The 21,119-nt window shown below is 49.4% G+C and overlaps 1 protein-coding gene across 3 annotated transcripts in view; it reads left to right on the top strand.

Moving 5' to 3' along the window:
• DPD1 (Polynucleotidyl transferase, ribonuclease H-like superfamily protein) overlaps positions 1-20,909 on the top strand; it is an 89,936-nt gene extending 69,027 nt beyond the window's left edge. The window contains exons 4-7 of one of the 3 annotated variants that reach the window (XM_086773604.1): positions 9,820-10,562; positions 10,707-10,778; positions 20,352-20,456; positions 20,553-20,909. In XM_086773604.1, the coding sequence (XP_086629730.1) occupies positions 9,820-10,562; positions 10,707-10,778; positions 20,352-20,456; positions 20,553-20,729 (1,097 nt within the window). In that variant the 3' untranslated portion in view covers positions 20,730-20,909. Of the gene's footprint in view, positions 1-9,819; positions 10,563-10,706; positions 10,779-20,351; positions 20,457-20,534 lie in introns of all 3 variants that reach the window. The other 2 variants (XM_086773611.1, XM_086773605.1) reach the window with 2 other exon arrangements.
• The last annotated feature ends 210 nt before the right edge of the window (positions 20,910-21,119 follow it).

Genomic DNA, 21,119 nt, shown 5'->3' on the forward strand with positions numbered 1-21,119 from the left:
CCGAATCGGCATGGTAGGTCTCCTCTGCGGTGCTCAAGCAAGGTTGGTGCTCAGTGCCCGCCGGACAGCAGGTGAGCGCCAGGGTACTGCCAGGGCCTCTCGAGGAGCAGAGGCAAGCGAAGGGGGAGGGGGGGGGGGGGGGGGGGGGGGGGAGAAGGGGGTGGGGAAGGAGCCGCTGACAAGAGCAAGAACTGGAGGAGGCGAAGGTGGAAGCGAGGCGGGAGGGGGGGACGGGGGAGGGGGGGTGGGGGCGAAGGAGGGGGTGCTGGCATCTCCTGATCCTCAGTCTGCGCTGGGGTCTCCTCTTGGAGGGGAGCAAAGCTGTTCCTCACTGGAACCCAGTGATGCTGAGACTGTGACTGCGGCTGCATCGGTCTCTGGGCATGCTGCTGTGGCTGTCTCCCTCTACGGCGCCCCTGTCCAGGCTGCCAATCCGAGGTCTCTGTGGGCTGAACAGGTGTCCCGGCGGCTGCCTGCCGAGCCGCATCTGTGGGCGGGCCATCGAGGGCCTGCTGTTGTGGTGAAGGTCGGGGTCTCCTGCGAGGGCAGGCCTTGGCCAGGTGGCCGACCTGCCTGCATATAAAACACTGGTTCGAGAGCCCCGAGAACTCCACTCTCTGATCGATCCGTCCCCCCCCCCCATCCTAGGTAGCTGAATGACCTTCGGAAGGGAGGAGATGTCAGGAACCAAAACTCTGACCGAAGGCAGGCCAGCTGCTCTAGCCACCACTGAAGCTGCTGTGGGGCCAGTCTCAAGTACCGAGCCCACCAATGCTCCTATCCTGGAAAGGAGCGGAAGGTGCTCGCGGCGGAGTCCAGGGAAGCAAAGTGTGACATGGAATAGGCGCTCTCCCTGCTCGGCCGCTACTGGGTCGAAGCCATGCTGCCAAGGTCTGAAGAAGGCCCAAGCGCCCCTGATGTCAAGGGGACTCATGGCTAGGACCTGGGCCACGCTCTGGGTTGTCTCGAACTCGATCTGGTAGTGTCTGCGGGGGCCCAGTAGCTGAACGTCCAGGATCTTGCCCACATCTGCAAGAAGGCGGGTCTGGAGAAGATCTCGGATCTCCCCTCTGTTGGGTCGAGTGCCGACTATACAGCAGAGGGTGGAATGTGCCTGGAGGCGTTCCACCTCTGCGGCGGCGAGGCTCGCTTCCTCTTCTGGCGAAAGAGAAAGCCTGATGGGGGGGGTATCCTTAGGGGCGGGCGAGGGGGCTGCGGAAGAGTCCCTCTGAGGTGGGGCAGGAGGAGCCTCCATCAGTGTCTGAAGCTTAGTCCAAGGCGAAGCGAAAAACGGAGTGTCCTGCAAGAACCGAGCTGCACAAAAGGCGGAGCAGGGAGGGGCTGAAGGCAGATGCGGCAAAAGGGCTTTTTTGGGGGGGGGGGGGGGGGGGGGGGGGACGCGAAGGGGAGGGGGGGGGGGAGAGGGCGGAGGGGGCTGGTCGCGGAGGAAGGGGAGAAGGCGAAAGAAAAAAAAGGAAAGAGAAAAGGCGGGGGGGGGGGGGGGGGGGGAGGGCGGAGGCAGGCAAAGGGGGAGGGGGGGGGGAAGCCGCGAAAAGGGGGGGAGGAGAAGGTGGAGGCAGGCAAAGGGGGCCGGTCGCGGAGGAAGGGGAGGGAGCAGGGGGGCGCGAAGGAGATGGGCAGGGGGGCGGCGTGCAACCAAGGGCCCTGAACAGAGGGAAAAATAAGGTGTTGCCTCGGATAAATCAGGGCACCCCTGATACACAACTTGGGCACATTACCAGGCGATGAATAATGCTAACAAAGTCAACACCAAATGGGGTCCCGAATTACCCATTGAGGCCAGCCGCCAACCCCCCCCCCCCCTCCTCTGCAAGCACGAGTAACAAACCACAAACTGGGTACCAATGTCGGAGAAAGAGCCAGGCTATATCTTCTGTTGTGGCCGTCTATTAGCATGGTATAAGCATACAAAATTTACTAAACCTATCGACTATCGTCATACACTGAGTATTCCGAGATCCAGTAGATGCGGGAAGTGGTCCAACAAAATCCATCGAAATGTCTTTTTTTTCGCTCGCTGAAGCTTGCGCTCCCCCCCCTGCTCACGCCGCCTGCACGCTCACCCCCCTCCCCGCCCTCGTGTCTGTTCCCCCCGCCTCCTCTCCGCCCTCGCTTCTGCTCCCCCCGCCTCTACCCCTTCTCGTTGGCCACCCATTTCTCACATGTTTATTTATTCCAATTGTGGGTCTTTTTCTAGAGCCAGTCGGCCAGCTCCAGTAGGAGCTATATAAGGCTATGCTCTTTCTCACTTGTAGATACCTTGACAGGCGCTTCTAGGCCCGGGTCCTCCGTCAGGGGAGTAGCTCATCATGCCCTCACTTACGGGGACCACCCCTTGCACAGGGCTGATTGTATCATTGCTTCTTCATCATTATGCAGATTCGTTTTCTTTTCCTGTGTGCCTATGTCTCACGCTTTCTGCTGCGCACTTTTGACATGATATCAGAGCACCGTGTTGAGGCTCTTCTATAGAAGGTGTTCTGACATTTTTTATGAGAGAAGGATTTCTGTGTTTTTCTCCAGAGGGGGTGCTGGGCAGCATGGCTGTGTTTTCTTTCAGAGGAGGAGGTGCTGGGCAGCATGGCTGTGTTTCTTTCCTGAAGGAGGTGCTGGGCAGCATGGCTGTGTTTTCTCTCAGAGGAGGAGGTGCTGGGCAGCATGGCTGCGTTTCTTTCCTGAAGGAGGTGCTGGGCAGCATGGCTGCGTTTCTCGGGAGAAGGTGCTGTCGGCAGCCCCTAAAGCTAAGTGTTGGGACCTTGTGAAGAGGTGGAGGGAAGCCCCATATGGCAGCGTTTTTCTGCAGATATGGGGCAGCGAGTATGGAAGATACACGTGCTGCGCTTTCTGCAGATATGGGGCAGCGGGTATGGTAGATACACGTGCTGCGTTTTCTGCAGATCTGGGGCAGCCAGAGGAGGTGCTGAAGGTGCTGTGTTTTCCTCTTCCCTCTCTTCTTGGTACACATGCTGCCGGCTGGTTACAGCAGCATTTTTTGCATTATCTCATCTGCGTTTTTGGAGGCAGTGGAGGCAGGTGTTCTTTTCCAGGAATGGTGCCTTCCCACATGGCCTCGAGCCCTTGCTCGGCCAATCTTTGCTTTGTCAGTGTTTTTAGACTCATGGGTGCACACTTGGACTCACATCCTCGAGGTGTGTGTGGAAGACAATCAGTCCTTTCTCGACTGCAGAGGGGGTCTATGAGTTTGTGCCAGTCAGCATAGTCTTGCTGGTGTACAGGTGTTTCCTTTAGGTTCTTAGGGTGTTCACTTTGAGAGGGGTTACTTGAGCCACTCCTATTCCCCAGGCAGATGGCCTTCTGGATTACAGGGTACAGGCATAGGAGTCTTCATCCCTAGGATGAGCATTGATTTGGGAACAGGATGCATGGCAGGTGTATAGGTTCATTGGGTACAGGTAGGTACCACAGTGGTGCAGCAGTTTGGAGTAGATGATTAACATCAGATTGTGCTTTGGGATGATTAGTTGTGGATGGTTGGTTCCACATGGACACGTGACTAGTTGGTTGGGAGCTTGCCAGCAGCTGGGGGTGTCAGGTTTTGGCAGGAGAGCTTTCTTGAGCTCAGTGCCATAGTTAACACCAAAGAGCTCAGGGGGTGTTGCCATGTGATTGGGTGACTCATAGGGGTATGTGAGTAGTAGTCCCATCACGCGATGACGAGTTATGGATACAGGTTTTAAAGGTCAGGTGCCAGCAGGATTGTCAGCTACAGTGTTGGAGGTATGTTTATTCCACTTGGAGTGTTAGCAAGACAGAGAGGCATTCTTGGACCGAGGGATACATGGAGATCCGGAAACCTTGTATCTGGAGATTGGTGCTCAACAAGCTCAGAGTTGGAGGCTTGAGTACCAGGGCCGAAGTAGACATTGTGGGCCTCTAGGGTGTCTAGAGGGGGTGCCAGCAGGGAGACAGTTCGGCGGTGTTCTGTAAGGAGCAGATTTTTTCTTGGAGGTAGAGAGTCAGACGACATCCTTTCTTGGGCTGAAGAGGGAGCACATTGTGTGGACTGGTGTGATACAGATTGGGTTGGAGATATGGACATCTGGTGGTTCTTTTTTGGATTTTGCTGGACTTCTGGATCGGGAGAAGTTTCTTGGAGTACGTGGCAGAGGCGGGAGCAAATCGACTTCTCGACTTGCTTTTGAGGTTTCCTTTTCCAGATCCTTGGACCGGTTTCTCTCCCAGGATCTGAGAGGGGGTGTTAGCATTATCCAGTCCGCCAGCTCCAGTAGGAGCTATATAAGGCGAGGCTCTTTCTCACTTGTAGATGCCTTGACAGGGGCTTCTAGGCCTGGGTCCTCCCTCAAGGGAGTAGCTCATCATGCCCTAACTTATGGGGACCACCCCTTGCACAGGGCTGATTCTATCATTGCTTCTTCATCATTGTGCAGATTCGTTTTCTTTCTCTCTGTGCCTATGTCTCACGCTTTCCGCTGTGCACTTTTGACACTCTTCTACATCTATTTTCAGTTTCATGTATGCTATTTTAAAGGATTGCTAAACTCACTAAACTCAGGTTTAAAGAAAAGGCCCCGTTGTTTCACACGGTCCTAGCTCAGCGTATGCTACATGATTGTGAGAGGCTGAGTAGAGTCTTGAAACACCACGGATCCACTCCACTGGGAACCCCATCCTGTATATCGTGCCCTCCAGAAAGCTCCTGTCAACTCTATCATAAGCTTTCTCAAAGTCTAGGAGGAGCACAATGAGGTCTTGGTGCCACATCTTGGCTAAAGTTGTCGCCTCCCAGAAAGTGAAGATGTTGTCCAGAATGCTCCAATCCTGAATAAAACCTGTTTGAGTGTCATGGATCAAGTCAGGGAGGAAAGGCTGAAGTCTCTGGTTGATGGCCTTGGCCACAATCTTGTAGGTGGTCCGAAGGAGGGTGATGGGTCTCCACTGTTGGATCTCCAATCTGTCACCACCCTTCTTAGGAATCAAGTGAATCAAACCCTCTGAAAGGCTCTCTAGCATGACACCCTGTAATCATAATCTCATTGAAGGCTGCTCAAAGGCCACCTTCCATGAGTTCCCAGTGATGGCGAAGAAAGAAGGAAACTGGAAGCCCGTCCACCCTCAGGCATTTGCTCCTAGAGAGAGAGCCGTCAATGCCTCCGCCAGCTCCTCTACTATGAAGGGAGTCAATAAGAACGTCCGGAGAGCGGGGGAAACCACCTCTCTCGTGTGCCGCGAGACCCTCTCTCGTGTGTCCACCATCTATGGGGATAATGGGGCACCCGTGAGGAGGGATCGGAAAAAACCAGTGGCAATGGCTCTCACATGGGGGCGGTCAGAAACAATAGCTCCATCTTGGCCACACAACTTGCAAATACCATCTCCCTGCCTATGGGGGCCTGCAATCTCAAAGAAGTCCCTTGTGACTATCTCTGGCCTGGCTCCAGAAGGAAGCTCTGGCATGGTATCTGAACTCCCCCTCTTTATGCTCCTCTCTTGCTTACGAAATCCCTCGAATTTGCTCTATGCTGCCTCCTACAAAAAGTTGTTGATCTTGTCGAGGCTTGCATCCAAGGTGCATGCGGCAGAACCTGAGATAAAATCCAGTCTTGCCCATATCTGCTCTATCCGGCTGCAGATCTTAGGGTCCTGTATGAGGCTGTTTGGAATCCTAGTGCTCACGTGCCTATCCTGCCTCTAGGGATCTTCCAAGGACAGAATAAACAGAACATGATCGGAGAAAGTGGTGGCTGCCAAGATGCCAATCATGCCCACGCGACTGTAAGTCCACTCATCCACATAGAATCTATCAAGTCGAGAGAGGTTGGGGCCAGTGCTCCTCCCATCTGACCGCAAAAAGCATAGGCTCCTGGGGCTGCGCTCAAACCCTGGCAGATGCCAAGGGTCTTGTCCCCTAAGTACTAGGATCAACTCCTCCCATGCAGAGTACTCTATGCCTGAGATTGTAGCTGTGCCTCCTCCGAGTCTATCCTCTACCGATTCGATCATGTTAAAGTCTCCACCCATGCACAAAAAGTCAGCTTGAGGAAGGGCCTGACGGATTGTACTCCCGCTCGCTCAGTGACTATGACACCTGAGCCTGCCACTGTTGGGGCAAGAGCTGCTCACTGACAGAAATAGAAACTCCTCCTTGCGTCCCGAAGGGGCCAAAAGAGGGAGGCCAAAAAGTGTGACTCCTGCTTGGTAAAATCTTGCCACAGCGATGGGTACGCCCCTCGGAAAGATGGCGCTCCTAGAGAAAGAGAATGTCGATGGGTCCCCCAACTGTAGTTGTATGTAGCTCTCCTCTGAGGACACCTTGCTTCTGAAAGCATTGAGGCCCTCCCAAACCCTGAATGTTCCATGAGGCTACCCACATATCAATCTTTGTGGGAGGCGTAACTATTGGAACTGCCCTCCACTCGAAGAGTCTTGGGTGTGGGTTTCGACGGGGAGTAATCACAATCGGTCCTGGGGCGAAGGTGTGCCAGATGGGCACGCATCCTGTCCTCCATGTGTCGCCACTCTTTCCAAGTGCGAGAGTAGGCATAGTCTGAACTCCATCGATCACAATGGAGGTATCTGTATGAGGGGGGGAGGGGTACTGCAACTCAGATATAAAGGAACACAAAGAGCATCACCCCTAGGCTGGAGGACACCACCCCCTCGTCCTGATCTCTATGGCCTGAGCCTCCCTGCTTCATTTGAGCCAAGGGCCAGAGATGGGTGAGCACGTCAATGATGCGCAAATCATGAAGATGGCGTGAGCGCTCTAGTGCCTGCCCTGGATGGCGGCAGCCACCGACTCCGAATCCCACTCTGTCCTTTGGGGGCTGCACTCAAGGGAAAGGAGATCATCATTGCGCCACTCTCTGGCGTGGATGGCCTAGAATGATGAAACACCACATAGATCCGAATGGGAGCCACTATCTCCTCAAAGGTATCAGTTCCTTCCACCGGAAGACATCGGAAGAAAATGTAATCCACTGGTAGCCCCCCAAGATCCTGGGGGGCCCACTTGGAGACTCTGGCGGGAGAGCCCTCATTGGGGAGCGGTGATGGTCATCTCTACCGGCTCGGAGAATGGATGAATCAAACGGTGAATGGAGCTCGCCGACTACCTCCACTCCGGGTCGGGTGTTGCTGGTGGGCGGTGAGAATGCTCAGGAGAGGTGGAGGGAGGGGGGAGTGCGGGCTCAGAAGAGGAGGATGGGGCAGGGGGCTGCTGCCCGAAGAGTCGGAGGCGAGGATGGATGATTTGGGGGGGGGGGTGTGGAGGAGGGTGGGGAGGCGGGGAAGAGGGAGATGGAATCGGCTAGGAGTGATCCACCGGAGAGGGAGGGTGCAAGGAGGGGCTTGTTGGGGCCAAGTGTCCTCCCTGGAATCCGAGAACTTGAGGAGTCGTCTCGGCGGGGCAACAACCACCAAACCGAAGGGGGTGAAGGTGAGACCCTCTCAGAGACTGGGGGGGGAGGGGGGGGTCCCATTGCCAATGGGTGGGTGTTGCAATAAATGCTCAAAATGGTTCTTTGTTACAACCAAATCTTCTTGTACTTTGCCAGCCTGGTATGTGCTGTGGCGGCACTTAGCTCTGGAAGTCGGTTGGCAGTCCTAGCACGGGTGAACGGTCTGCCACTCTCCAGCAGAGCAGAGTCGTCTGCGGTCGGGTCGTGGTGCTTGACTGCCTGAGGGCTTGTCTCTCTCCCTATCCCCTGATGATGATTTGAGCTGGGACCCGCGGGGTGGGACCACCCGAGGCGGTCTTCTGGACTGGCACCAAGGCATTGGCCAGGGAGGCCTGAGTACTCCACTCTCTGCGTTAACAAGTGTTAACTAGCACTTGACTAGTGCTAGCATGTGTTAACTAGCAGACTGTCTCGTGTTAACATTGTTTAACCAGCACTTCAGTAGTGCTAGCATATGTTAACTAGTATTCTGCCTACTGTTAAGTAGTGTTATCCACCACTTTTTGTCTGCCTTTTGTTAACAGGTGTTAACTAGTGAGATGGGGTCTCCTCGAAGGCAAGGATGGGATATGACACGAGGCACTGTCTTTGGCGAGGCAATACAGATGCGAAGGGATGGAATCTTGGCCGCCCGTGCGAGGGACGAAGTTGCGGGGGGGGGGGGGGGGGGGATTCCATCACTGTCCCAATGGCTCCACTAATCACTAGGAGAAGAGGAAGGTATTCCTCCCACAGGCTTGGGAAACTGTCATGGGAAAGCTTGAAACGTCAGCTAGTGGGTTGGATGCGGGGTCGAAGTCGTGCTGCCAGCTCGCGAAGAAGGCGTGGGGCGTACGCAATGCGACGGGGCTCTGCTACATGAGTCTACCTGAGCTGGCAAGTCAAACTCAACCTGGTAGTAGCCACGCTCCAAAGGATAAATGTCTGTGATCTTTGTAGGCACTCTTAGGAGGCTAGCCTGTAGAAGATCTCTTGGTTGCCTGCCGGGCGGCTAGTAACAATCTTGCACACCAGAGTGGAGGCCTCTAGAGATGCAATTGTCATAGAGCAAGGAGCTGGAGGTCCAGTTCTGAGAAGGATAGGCAAGGGACGGGGGCCTCGATCGGGGATGATGGAGCGGCTGCGATGGAGTCCTCCTGAGGGGTGAAGACGAGAAGGGGCCAAGACAAGAGAAACTGCCTTAAGAAACGGAGGGAACGGAGCCGAAGGGGAGGGGGGGGGGGGTGGAGAGGGCGGGGGGGGGGGGGGGGGGGCAGGTGGGGTCTGAAGGAAAGTGGCGAGGGGGGAGATGATGGGGGCAGCACAGTTCGAGGGGGGAGAAGCTCGCGGCTCAACGCAGGCTATTCTTAGTAACTTAATTGCTACATAATAAAGAACCGATTCATTGCCTTCAAATAATGAATCGACACCTATTAATCATTCATAAAAGTATTATCAACAATGACATTATGCTAATCATTTTTGTTCATATTATGAGTATGTGAATTATTATCACATTCTTGACATTGGAGGTCAGCCTCTTCGAGGTAAACCTGGTGTGTAAGTGCTGTGGTGGCAGTCCTATTTCATGAGTCGCATTTGATCTATCCTTGAAATTATAGTTTATTCATAGACCTTGATCTTGTCGTTTTGCTGATGGTTGCACTTAATATAACATTGATCTTCCGTATGATTATTTCTCAAACAATAGAACAAAGTTCGTGGTTCTTATGGAACTATTCTAGAGGTTATGGGACATTCAGTTACCAAATGGCCATATCCACGACATTTTCCACACTAGACATTTGACCTAGGTGGGTTTTATGTATTAGCCATATTTTGTGGTGCTAGAGCATATACCTCTTTTTCTTGTAGGCGTACCGCATTTAGAATTTCTTCCTTAAACTTCCCTAAGGAGTTTGCCACTATTTGTGTTACCTTAGCCTAACTCAAGGGTATTTGAGCAGTACATAAAGATATGGAATATAATGTAAAATTAGTGAATAAAATACTTTAGGTTCTATGAGAGCTCCATTTTATCAAGTTGTTGTTCCACAGATTACAATAGTTTGCATAAGGTCTTACTCCTTAGCATGGTACTTGAACAATTTAATAGGGAAGTTAGGAAGTAGAGAGTGGAGGATACTGAGCAGGTTTTTCAATTGGGAATAGCCTGAGGCCCTGAGCACCTTGACCGTACAAATGCATGTCCCTTTAGTATTTGGGCTTTGATCTTTTCTGAGTGTCGTTTTGATAACTTGCTGCATGATGTCATCATAGAAAGGTTAACGTGTACATGTGTGTGTGTGCGTGCGTGCGTGCGTGCGTGCGTGTGTGAGTGATTTTTTGTAAATAAGTGACCTTTTTGTTGTGAATGCAGGTTTGAAGGGTCTTCCTTTGAGACTTTCAGCTCTTCATGAGTATTACAATCTACCATTTGCAGGACAGGCACATAGAGCATTGGCAGATGTGCACATGTTAGCTTTAGTACTTCAGATGCTTATGACTGATTTGAAAATGCCTGTCTCAGCACTTGTAGAGAGATCATTCACAACAAAAGATATCTGGCGGTCATCAACTCCAAGTTCTGTCAATAACTTGGATTCCTACTCCCAAGATATTGACTTGAGCAACAAATTCTTTAATGAAGATTCTTCAGAGGGCTTGTGTGCACCGACTTGTGAGGCCGATGAAGACTCTCTTATTCCTTGGGAAGATGCCCAAACAGAACAAATGAGTTTGGGATGTGAAGAGTCATCAATGCTTGAAGGGATGGTTTCACAGGAGCAAAGTCCTAACGAAAGTGCTTGCTTCAGTGCAACAAGTCACGTAGAAGAGAAAACAGAAACACAAACATCTACAGCAGATGAAAGCCTTGTGAGTACCAAAGAAAATGGGTGGCATACATCCAGTGACAATGATACTATTGATGGATCAAAATTTCGAGGGATGAATCATTCAACTTGCCTGGACTCAGCCTGCAACTGCAAAGTCCCGGATCCTACTTTGAAAACAGACATAGGAGATTTTTGTCAGCTGACTCCCATGTTGAAGCAGTATATGCAAACAAAGCTTCAAAGGCCAAAGCTCCTCCTCCTGTGGAAAGTCGGTGATTTCCATCAGGTGCTGCTTGTTTATATTTCGATGTGCCTAAAGTAAGTTCAATTTAGTAGAAGAGTAACAGTGGGCATCCTAGTCCATCACCCTTAACAGTTGTAGCATTTGATGTTTGAGGATTATTGCTTTGGTCAACTGTGTGTTGTGCAGGCTTTCTTTCAAGATGCAGAGAAGCTGGCTGAGGTATGCAACGTTGGCCTGGCAACAATCAAGGGGGGTGAGGTATATATTGCAACACAGTCCCTCAAAACATTTTCATGACTTTATGACTTCATGACTGTTAGTCCCTCATGAAGACAGGACAGGGTTAGGGTTAGGGTTTACAGGAAGCAAATAGGCGTGGAAAACCAAGCAGGGAGTGAACACGACTGCTGTAGATATCTCAATAATAAAAAGTGAAGTACAAGCCACATGATAGTGACCCCTAAAGGATAAGTGTTCACATGACCGGCCATAAATGTGCCGGGTGGACCAAAACACTTATAAACTGCATATAAGTGAAACTGAACTAAACTGGGGGAAAAAACCTCCACTAACTGAAGTAAAAAGTGCCCCAGTAACCTACTGATGATCACTAGCACTCCTCTGGGTGCATACACAGCATAAAACCCAACAAACCCCCCTGGAGTGATATGTGATCACTGTACATCATCCACCAAAAGGAAACAAATTCAAAGCATTGCGGAATGCTTCAAATTTCGGACGTGGTAATGCCTTGGTGAAGATGTCTGCCACATTCTGATCTGTAGGACAGTAGATCAGACTGATATATCCTGCCTGGAGTCTCTCCCGAACAAAATGATAGTGAATCTCAATGTGTTTCGTGCGAGCATGAAACACAGGATTCCTGGCCACAGCAATGGCACTCTGACTATCAGTATAGATAGGTGTAGGCTCCTCCACTGAAATATCCATATCAGTCATAAGACGACGCAGCCAAACACATTCAACAGTAGTAGTGTAGGCTGCTCTGTACTCTGCCTCACAAGATGAAGTGGCCACCGTGGTCTGTTTCTTGCTTAGCCAAGAAATGCATGAAGCGCCAAGGAAGAAACAATTCCCACTAGTGGAATGTCTGGTATCAAAATCACCAGCCCAATCTGAATCACTGTAAGCATGTAACTGCATGTCACCCCCCTCAGGATAAAGCAACCCAAGAGACAAGGTACCCTGCAAATAACGGAATGCACGCTTCACAGCTTGCCAATGTGACAACCGTGGGCTGTGCATGAATCTGCTCAACTGAGAGACTGCATACTGAATATCTGGCCTTGTATTACACAAGTATATGAGGCACCCAACAGCCTGAGCATATGTAGTGGCATCAAAGGAAACACTGTCATCTTGTAGTGACAGTTTCATCCCAGGCTCCATAGGAGTACTAATAGGCTTGCAATCCTGAAATTTAAACTTCTCCAGAAGTTTAGTAACATAACGTGATTGCAACAACCCAATGCCTCTATTATCCTGCACAAACTGTATGCCCAAATAGTAATGTACAAGGCCCAAGTCAGACATGTCAAATGTCTGTTGCAGTATCTCTTTAAATGCTGCAATTTTGTCATCATTTGATCCCATGAGCAAGAGATCATCCACATAAAGACTGATGACCAGCAGATCTGTCTCTTCTTTCTTCACATACAAAGTGGTCTCTGATGGACTGTTCACAAATCCCTGAGTGAGTAGAAAAGCATCTATTTTTGCATACCAAGCTCGTGGAGCTTGTTTCAAACCATACAAGGCCTTTTTCAGCCTGCATACTTTCCCCTCATGACCATGTTCTGCAAATCCCATGGGCTGAAACACATAAACTTCCTCCTCGAGGTCCCCATGTAGGAATGCAGTCTTTATGTCCAACTGATGAACAACCCAACCACGATGTGCAGCCAATGCAATGACACACCTAAGTGTCGACATACGGGATGTAGGAGCAAATGTCTCCTCATAATCAATGCCCTTCTTCTGTGCATAGCCCTTTGCAACTAGACGGGCTTTGTACCTGTCAATGGATCCATCTGCATGTCTTTTCAACTTGTAGACCCATTTAGTACCAATGGCTTTCTTGCCTTTGGGCAGATCAACCAAATCCCATGTTTGATTCTTTTTAATAGAATCAATCTCATCCTGCATGGCTTTGTTCCAATGCACATTATCTCGTGCATCCACGAATGAATCAGGCTCATCATCATCCTGTAAACTGGCTGCCATAACCAGATTCAAATCCATGATGTGTGCATGCTCATTGGTCCTTGTCTCCCTACGAGTACGACCAGCAAGAGGACCCTCTAAATGGCTGTCCTGTAATGTCCTCAAATACCATCTAGGTATATGTCTGACCTGTGGTGCCTGCTGTCCCATATTTGGTTCAGCTTCTGGCTCATTTGGCTGCTGAATTTCTGCACCACCTACATCATTTGCTGGCTGTCCAGTACCCTCATGAGTTGGATCACCAACTGTGGAATGAAACTCCATGGGTAGTAGACCTTCAAACACATCATTTTCAGCCTGATTTGCCTCATAACCAGCCATGGATAATTCTGATTTTTCATCAAAAATCACATCCCGACTGATGAATATCTTCCTGGATAGTGGGTCATATAACCTGTAGCCCTTGCTCTCACGGCTATACCCAACAAAAATGCATTTTGTGGCTTTATCATCAAGCTTCCTCCTCAACTCTTTGGGTATGTGTGCATATGCGAGACACCCAAAGATACGAAAATGTGATACAGAAGGCTTGCGGCCATGCCAAGCCTCAAAAGGAGTAATAGAAACCAATGCCTTTGTGGGACATCGATTCAAAATATGACAAGCACACATTACTGCTTCCACCCAAAAGATATGTGGTAGTCTTTTTGCCTTTAGCATACATCTGGCCATCTCCATGAGTGACCGATTTTTCCTTTCTGCAACCCCATTCTGCTGTGGAGTGTAAGGAGTAGTATACTGATGTTTTATACCTCTACTCCCAAGAAAGGAATTCAGCACATGTGACATATATTCCCCCCCTCGGTCAGAACGGAGAGTCTTTACTTTGCATCCTGACTCTGTCTCAGCAAGTGCTACAAAGGCCAAAAATGCATCATATACCTGTGATTTCCGTGTCAAAGGATAGACCCAGCATATACGAGAGAAGTCATCAATAAATGTTGCAAAATAAAAGCAACCACCTAATGACTTCGTCTGCATGGGACCACAAAGATCACTGTGTATAAGTTGCAACTTTGCAGTTGCTCTTAGAGCCTGATCACGTGGGAAGGAAAACCTGTGCATTTTTCCCAAAATACATCCTTCACAAATGTGATCTGGAGGCTTCTCCATGAGAGGTAGATCTGTAAACATATTATGTCGCTGCATAAGCATAAGACTACCAAAATTTACATGCCCCATGCGAGCATGCCATAACTCCGCATCAACCATAGCTGGAGTAAGAGTGAATGCATGATAAGCAGACTGATCCACTGGCTGAAATGCATCCAACTCATAAAGTCCATGACATAATGTACCAGTAAGCATCAAGGTCAAGGCATTTGCTTTGTCTCTGACCATGCATTTATCATCATCAAAGTGGACTTGCATTCCACAATGTGCTAAAGAAGAAATGGACAACAAATTCTTCTTTATCCCTGGTACATATAAGGCATCTGTAAGGCGGAGAATGGAGCCATCAATGGCTGTAAGCTGAATCTCCCCAATGCCACACACTGGATATGAAGCATTGTTGGCACACTGAACAGTTTTGCCAACAGGGGCAGGGCCAACATGACTAAACAAATCCCTGTGAGATGTGATATGCTTTGAGGCACCACTATCAAAATACCAAGTACATGCATGCTCTGTCAAACTGAGTGCCTGTGAAGACCAAGAGGCATCATAGCTGCATGTAAAAAAACAGTAATCTCTGTCCTCAACAAAAGAAGCAGTCTCTGGAGGAGCTTTAGGAGCATCATTAACAGACATCCCAGCTTCCTTTGCCTTCTCTTTGGCAATCCTCTTCCTACATTCCGTGATGTAGTGACCTGGCTTCTTACAGTAATGACATTTTCCCTTCTTCTTGGGCTGTCCATCACCTTTCTTGGTATCCTGTGAAGAACCACCATCACCTGAATTTTGATTTGCACTCTTTGGCTGAGATTTCCCTTTCCCCTTTTGACCTGTAGTAAATGCTTGTTCAGCATTTGTGTTCATATTCATATTCTTCCTCATTTGCTCCTCTTGTAGTAAGAGAGCAACAAGTTCCTGATACTTGAGGGGTTCAACAGCATTCCTCATGCTGAGGTTCAAAGAGGTATGGAAAGCCAAGTAAGATCTTGGCAAAGAGTGCAAGATGGTGGAAACAAGCTGTGTCTCAGGAATAATCTCATCCACATTGATGAGTTGCTCTCTCAAATCCTGCAGCTTGTTTAAGTGGCTAGACATATCATCTCCTTCATTCATTTTCTGATTTTCCAGCTCTCTTTTCAAAAATGAGATCCTAGCCTCATTACGAGCAGCATACATCTGCTCCAAAGTCACCCATGCATTCTGTGAAGTGCCAGCTGAACGAATATGAGGTATAATGGACCTCTGAACTGACAATGCAATGAGTGACAATGCTTGTGCATCCCTGGCATCCCATGTCTTTTGAGCATTTGTTCTCTGAACAGGCAATGGCTGTCCTGGAGCCTGTACCTGTTGTCCTCGTCCACGAGCACCCCCTTGGGGAGGAGTCTCTGGAGCCAATGGACCTGGACGTGGTTCATCACCACTAACAAAATCCCAAAGACCTTTTGCCACAAGCACATTTTTCAGCATAAAACTCCACAAGGAGTAGTTCGTGCCATCCAATTTGTCTTCCTTAGACAAATATGTGAATACATCACTTTGCTGTTGATTTGCCATTATGCTTTACGCACAATGTTGTACCTGTTTACCAAAAAACCCAATAGCAAAAACCCTGATAACAACTGTACTCCACTGAATACAGTTCACCCAAATCTGCCTGCACTCTCAATCCTCTGAATGTGCAGCTTAATGCACCAATGACTGAGTAGAGCAGCAAATGGCGTACACAATGCCAAAATGCCCCAAAAATGCCCAAATTTGCTGCACCCAAACTGTGCAAAAAATATGTATATTTTCTTGCTAGAAAATCTGCCTGTTGTGCCTGTAGAATTTCACAGAGAGAATAAAAATGCCCAATATTCAAAACTTGCAATGCTTACCACAGTGTGATGTTAGCAGGTACAAGTTGACTTCAATGCGAATGATTGTTGTACTTTGCAGGTACAGTTTACTGTACTGAGCAGACTGCAGGTACAGTTGAAGTATAGTGGATGTACTCTCACTAAGCACTGTATTGAACAATGCGAACAGGTACTCTGCAGGTCTGGAAGTCCTATTGGGCACAGCAAGTACAGTCGAACCAGGTACAGTTGAAACTTCAGTCGAATGTACAGAAAGTACAGTCGACTGGTACAGCAGAAGGTACCCAGCACTAAATGCTGCACGGCTCTCTGCGCAGGTGACTGTTGGCGCTTACAGGCACGGACGTACGTAGCAGGTACAAGCGTACGTAGCAGGTACAACAGCGCTGATGACAGGCGCAGTCTTTCGAAGCTGATGCACGTGCGCTGACTGGAACTGAAGCGGAGGGCGGCGCTGACTGTACGGAACAGGTACGTGTGCTGACAGCGTCGAATTGATACGGAAGCTGCTACAGACGAGCAGCTGTACGAATACTGCAGGCGGCGCTCAGGTGTACGGGCAGTGATGTACGGGTGCTGTACGGGCAGCAGCAACAAAAAACTTGGTTGTGTACGGGCAATGAACAAGGGCAAAGCTTCAATGGCTCTGATACCAATTGAAGACAGGACAGGGTTAGGGTTAGGGTTTACAGGAAGCAAATAGGCGTGGAAAACCAAGCAGGGAGTGAACACGACTGCTGTAGATATCTCAATAATAAAAAGTGAAGTACAAGCCACATGATAGTGACCCCTAAAGGATAAGTGTTCACATGACCGGCCATAAATGTGCCGGGTGGACCAAAACACTTATAAACTGCATATAAGTGAAACTGAACTAAACTGGGGGAAAAAAAACCTCCACTAACTGAAGTAAAAAGTGCCCCAGTAACCTACTGATGATCACTAGCACTCCTCTGGGTGCATACACAGCATAAAACCCAACACCTCAGAACATGTTCATCACTATTTGCGGTTAAACATCACGTGGAGGGGAGTGATTAGTTCCTGGGAAAAATATCCTTCTACTAGTTAAAAATCAAGCAGCCATAGGCTACATGTACATGCTCAGAACCCTCAAAAGAGGTGAAGAGAAAAGTTGGAGAGGGTGGTTCCCTCCATGGCTGGCCACTTCCGAAGCGAGATTAGCTCATAAAAGGAGGAGGAGGGGGGGGGGGGGGGGGGGGGGGGGGGGGGGGCTGGGGGGAAGAGCCACACAGGCGGCCTGTAATGTCAAGAGAGCTCACTGTCCCTCTCAGAGAGAAAGGGTCCTGGGCGCTGTGTGCATAGAAAAGCCTCTTGCTGCCTATGTATGTGATCTGAACCACCTTGATGCTGCCCCCACTGGCCGCTGAGGATATCAATGATATCTGTCCATATGGAGTGGATGGACTCAGCTGGTGGGTGGGGGTATGCCCTCAGTGGCCTTGCTGCAATGGTCTCTAACCAATGACTGGAGACCAGGTTTCTGAAGAGGTGGGAGTAGGAATTGTCTCCATCCTGCGGTAGGGTAGTCGTAGAGCGTGCCCCATGCAGCCTCCTTGTAGGTGAGGCTGGGGCCGGCCTCTGTCACCTAGGCTCTTGCCCCCCCAGGTGATAATGTGTGGGGTACCCTGCATCATCGTGTAGAGGCGAAGAATGCTCCAAACCAGTTGCACTTTGGGACAATCCCAAAGGCAGTGGCGCTGCAACTCCATGGTGGATGGCTGCAATGCACACACTGTGCCGGTCGTTCTCTGATGACCAAGCAAGTTTAGCCAAGCAAGTGCTTATAGCGAGGCTATGGTGGGGTAACTGTCAGAAGAAGAGTGTGACTTTCCTTGGCTGAAAGCTGTCCCATGGATGCTTCCAAAAATCTTGGATGAAGCAAGAGGAAATGCCGTGAGAGGCCTGTCTGTTGCTGCCGGAGTGCCGTCTATCGCATCATTTGAATCTGGTGACCCATCCTTACCGTATAATGAGAAAAGGGAGTGGTCGGGCTCTCCAGGCTGAAGGGGTCCTGCCATTCCCACTCTTCGAGGTCCCACTAGACACGTGTGACACACATCAATGTTTGGAACTTGGATTTCCCAAAGCCAAAGCTGCCAAGTGTTCACGGGCCACCTTGGCCGGGGGAAGGTCAACGTGCCAGCGATATCATAGAAGCCAAGAACCCTCATCCTCTGCAGGGAGCATCCACTGAAATCCCTAGTGGGGGGGTGAGGGTCAGTTGTTCGTGAGAACTCAGAAAATGAGCATGGGCCCCCCATCCGAACCGAGGACTGCTAGAGGGATATCATGATGAGTGAAGGCTCCTAGCTATTAGAGGGGGGGATCTTGGAGGGGTCCGCTAGTTGGGAGGGAGGGCTCTGTCTATGGTGCATAGTAGTGAGGAGTTTCATAAAAAAGGTTTTTGAAATGCGTTTCGAAATGTTTCATTGCCAAGCCCAAAAGTATAAAAAAGGTTTCATAACACGGAGGGGGGGGGGGGGGGGGCGTTGGTGTATATAGTACCCAAAAACAGGAACCTTCAACAAGTTTTGCACAACTTTATAAGACTTTCATTAAATAGCATGTCAACTTGAACTTACAGACCTACAAAATTGTAAATAAAAGCAAGATATTGCAATTTTGTATATGTAAAACGGAAGTCTGAGAAGCTATAAAAAAAAACAGCAGATAAAAAACTCGTTTCAAAAAAACCAAAACGTTTCGAAACGTTTCATACTTTTAGTGAAGTCTGAAACGCGTTTCATTGCTACTATGCTACCCACTGGCTGCAGAGGGTATGAATGATGTCGAGCCAGATGGTCCTGATGGACTACGCAGGCGGAGTGTGGGTGCCTTCGATGGCTTTGTTGCATTGAGCTCTCCAGATGCGCCATGTTGCAATACTGCTACAAATCTCCCATCTTTGGCTCGAACCAGGATTCCAGTGACCAGTAGATGGGGTTGGGACTGGCATTGTCGAGATGCGAAGGTGAGAGACCTGAAGGGCTAGCCCCCCACCGTCCTCCTCATAATCCATGACAACCTCGGCCTTAGTGACCCAAGCGACAGTGGCGCATGTAATAGTACAGGAAGAGGCCCTGTCCATATTGAAGATGCGGTGAATCCGTTGCCAAACGTGCTGAGCCTTCGGGCAATCCCAAAGACAATGTTGCTGAGACTCCTGGGGATAGCCACATCTCAGGCATGCTGCTGGTCTACCTCCAATGAGGGCAAGACAGAGAGGCATGGTCGATCGAGTGTGAAGTTTTGGGTGCGTAAGAAGCATATGCACTAGGAATCGTGATGATGACTAGTGTGTAGACACACTAAATCACTAGGGTCCTCTCTAGGGCAGTATACCCTCCGGAGTTGGCACAGGCTAGGGAGATGGCGACCTCTCTGTCCCACTCCACCACGCACTCACATAGACTCAAGAATGGAACACCACACAAGAGCTAGCGGACTAGGATGCCTATCGTGCAGGTAGTGGGCACACTAAATCACTAGGGTCCTCTCTAGGGTAGTATACCCTCAAGAGTTAGCACAAGCTAGGGAGATGGCGACCTCTCCGTCCCACTGCACTACGCACTCACACAAACTCAAGAATGGAACACCACACAAGAGCTACCTAAGTTACACATACACGCAACACAAGATGAAAGTAGGCAAGAGTTGGGACACCACAAGACCATGTATTCATTGGGGATTCTCCCTCGGTACACCAGAGTCTCTCTATATACAATGGGCGTGGCCCCTTGGGCTATATCACGAGCCAAGTGCTAAAAGTAGTCACTGACAGATGCCGTTGGAGTAGGTGAGAGGCGCCGATCACAAGTAGGTGAGCACCGCTTCGTCGGTCAAGTGGGTAGCCAACTTGGGAAGTGGGGCCTCCGGAGATTCCCACCTTGTGTGACTGGTGGGTGGCCTTGTGGGTGCCCTTGAGGTTCATGAACTTGGGGTGCCCGATCTTGGGGGTTCACGAGCTTGGGTGTCCAACCACTGGCAGTGAGGGTGGCGAGAAGGATATACTTATCATTATTGTACAAAGTACTTGCAATATGTGAAAAAGAAGAACACGAGTGCTTGAGCCTCTCATGCTATTGCTCCTCTGTGTGCCTCTAGGGTTAGGATTTAAGAGAAAGCTTACATGGTTGTTCTGTACTGTTTTATCCCCTGCTAAACCTGTCTTCTCATGTAAGTGCTGCGTTCTGGGCATGATTGGAGCATTGTGGAAGTCTGTAGAAGCAAAAGTGTAGGAGGATCCTGTCATATAGCCAACTATACTGGCAACACCTCCCATGTAAGCGGCTTGTGGGTTCTAATAACGATGGCTGTCCGGGCGTTCTGTTGTGGGCTCAACTCTTATAGACATATCTTAAGTGAAACTGTCTTCGGATATATCATGCTTTTGAGACAACCTACTAGTGAAATTTTGTGACCTTACTGCAACAACAACATCTGAACGATTGGCATGTGTGAATGATCCATGGTTAGGTTTTCACTGGATTTTGTTTTGTTATCACACTTCTGTTTCAAATTATTTGAGAGTTTTGACACGTATAATGCTACATTGCTTTTGGATTCTTTGTTTGCATGCTGGCAGCTTCTAGATCGGTTGGTGCCCATGGCAAGCTTGCATAATTCTCAAGTTGATTGTTGCATTCGGGCTTTACTGGGAGAGGGTATTGCTGTCTTCAGCCAGGATCAGGTATCATATGTGTTTTAATGATTGCAGCTGTAGTGATATTTCTTGCATTCTTATTCAACTTCTTTTTTTTGTTTACAGTGAATTGTGTGCTTACAGGTTGGCAGAATGGTGGGAGACAAGACTCCATCGCAGAACATGATTTTAACACCTGGGACGGCTTTGAACGTTAGAAGGCTAGACGGCTGCTTAAACAGCTATTTGTTGGCTATTGTTCCGCCCTCTAATGAGGATGGTACTTGGGGCTTAGCTTATGCTGACATTTCAACAGGTTAATATATTCAGCTCAACTTCCACCTTTGTTTACGTTATTCTGAATGTGATGGGGGCTTGAGGTCTTACTTTTAATCACCTGAACCTTTCAGCACCTGCAGGGTTTTGGGAAGAGAAACCTTATGTTTCTTAAGGAGAAGGATATCCCACATTTTGTAGGAAAATTCATAGTGGTAGTGCTAGGTGTGAACATGGGCTTCTAAGGGGCACTTTTTGCCTTCTATGTTGAGGGGTTTTTTCCCCTGACCACTCGTTGTGTGACCCCTTGGCAAGTGTATGTGGCCTCCCCGGCCCCGAGAGGGGACTACCATACATACTGGTTACGAGTGGGAGTCGGCCTTCTAGGGTGAGACCTGTGTGTCAACAAGAAGGGTACGAGGCTTGGAATGTACT

Source organism: Cibotium barometz, chromosome 3, assembly GCF_041138505.1.
Source record: "Cibotium barometz isolate CiBa-2024 chromosome 3, ASM4113850v1, whole genome shotgun sequence".
In the NCBI taxonomy this organism is placed as follows: domain Eukaryota; kingdom Viridiplantae; phylum Streptophyta; class Polypodiopsida; order Cyatheales; family Cibotiaceae; genus Cibotium; species Cibotium barometz.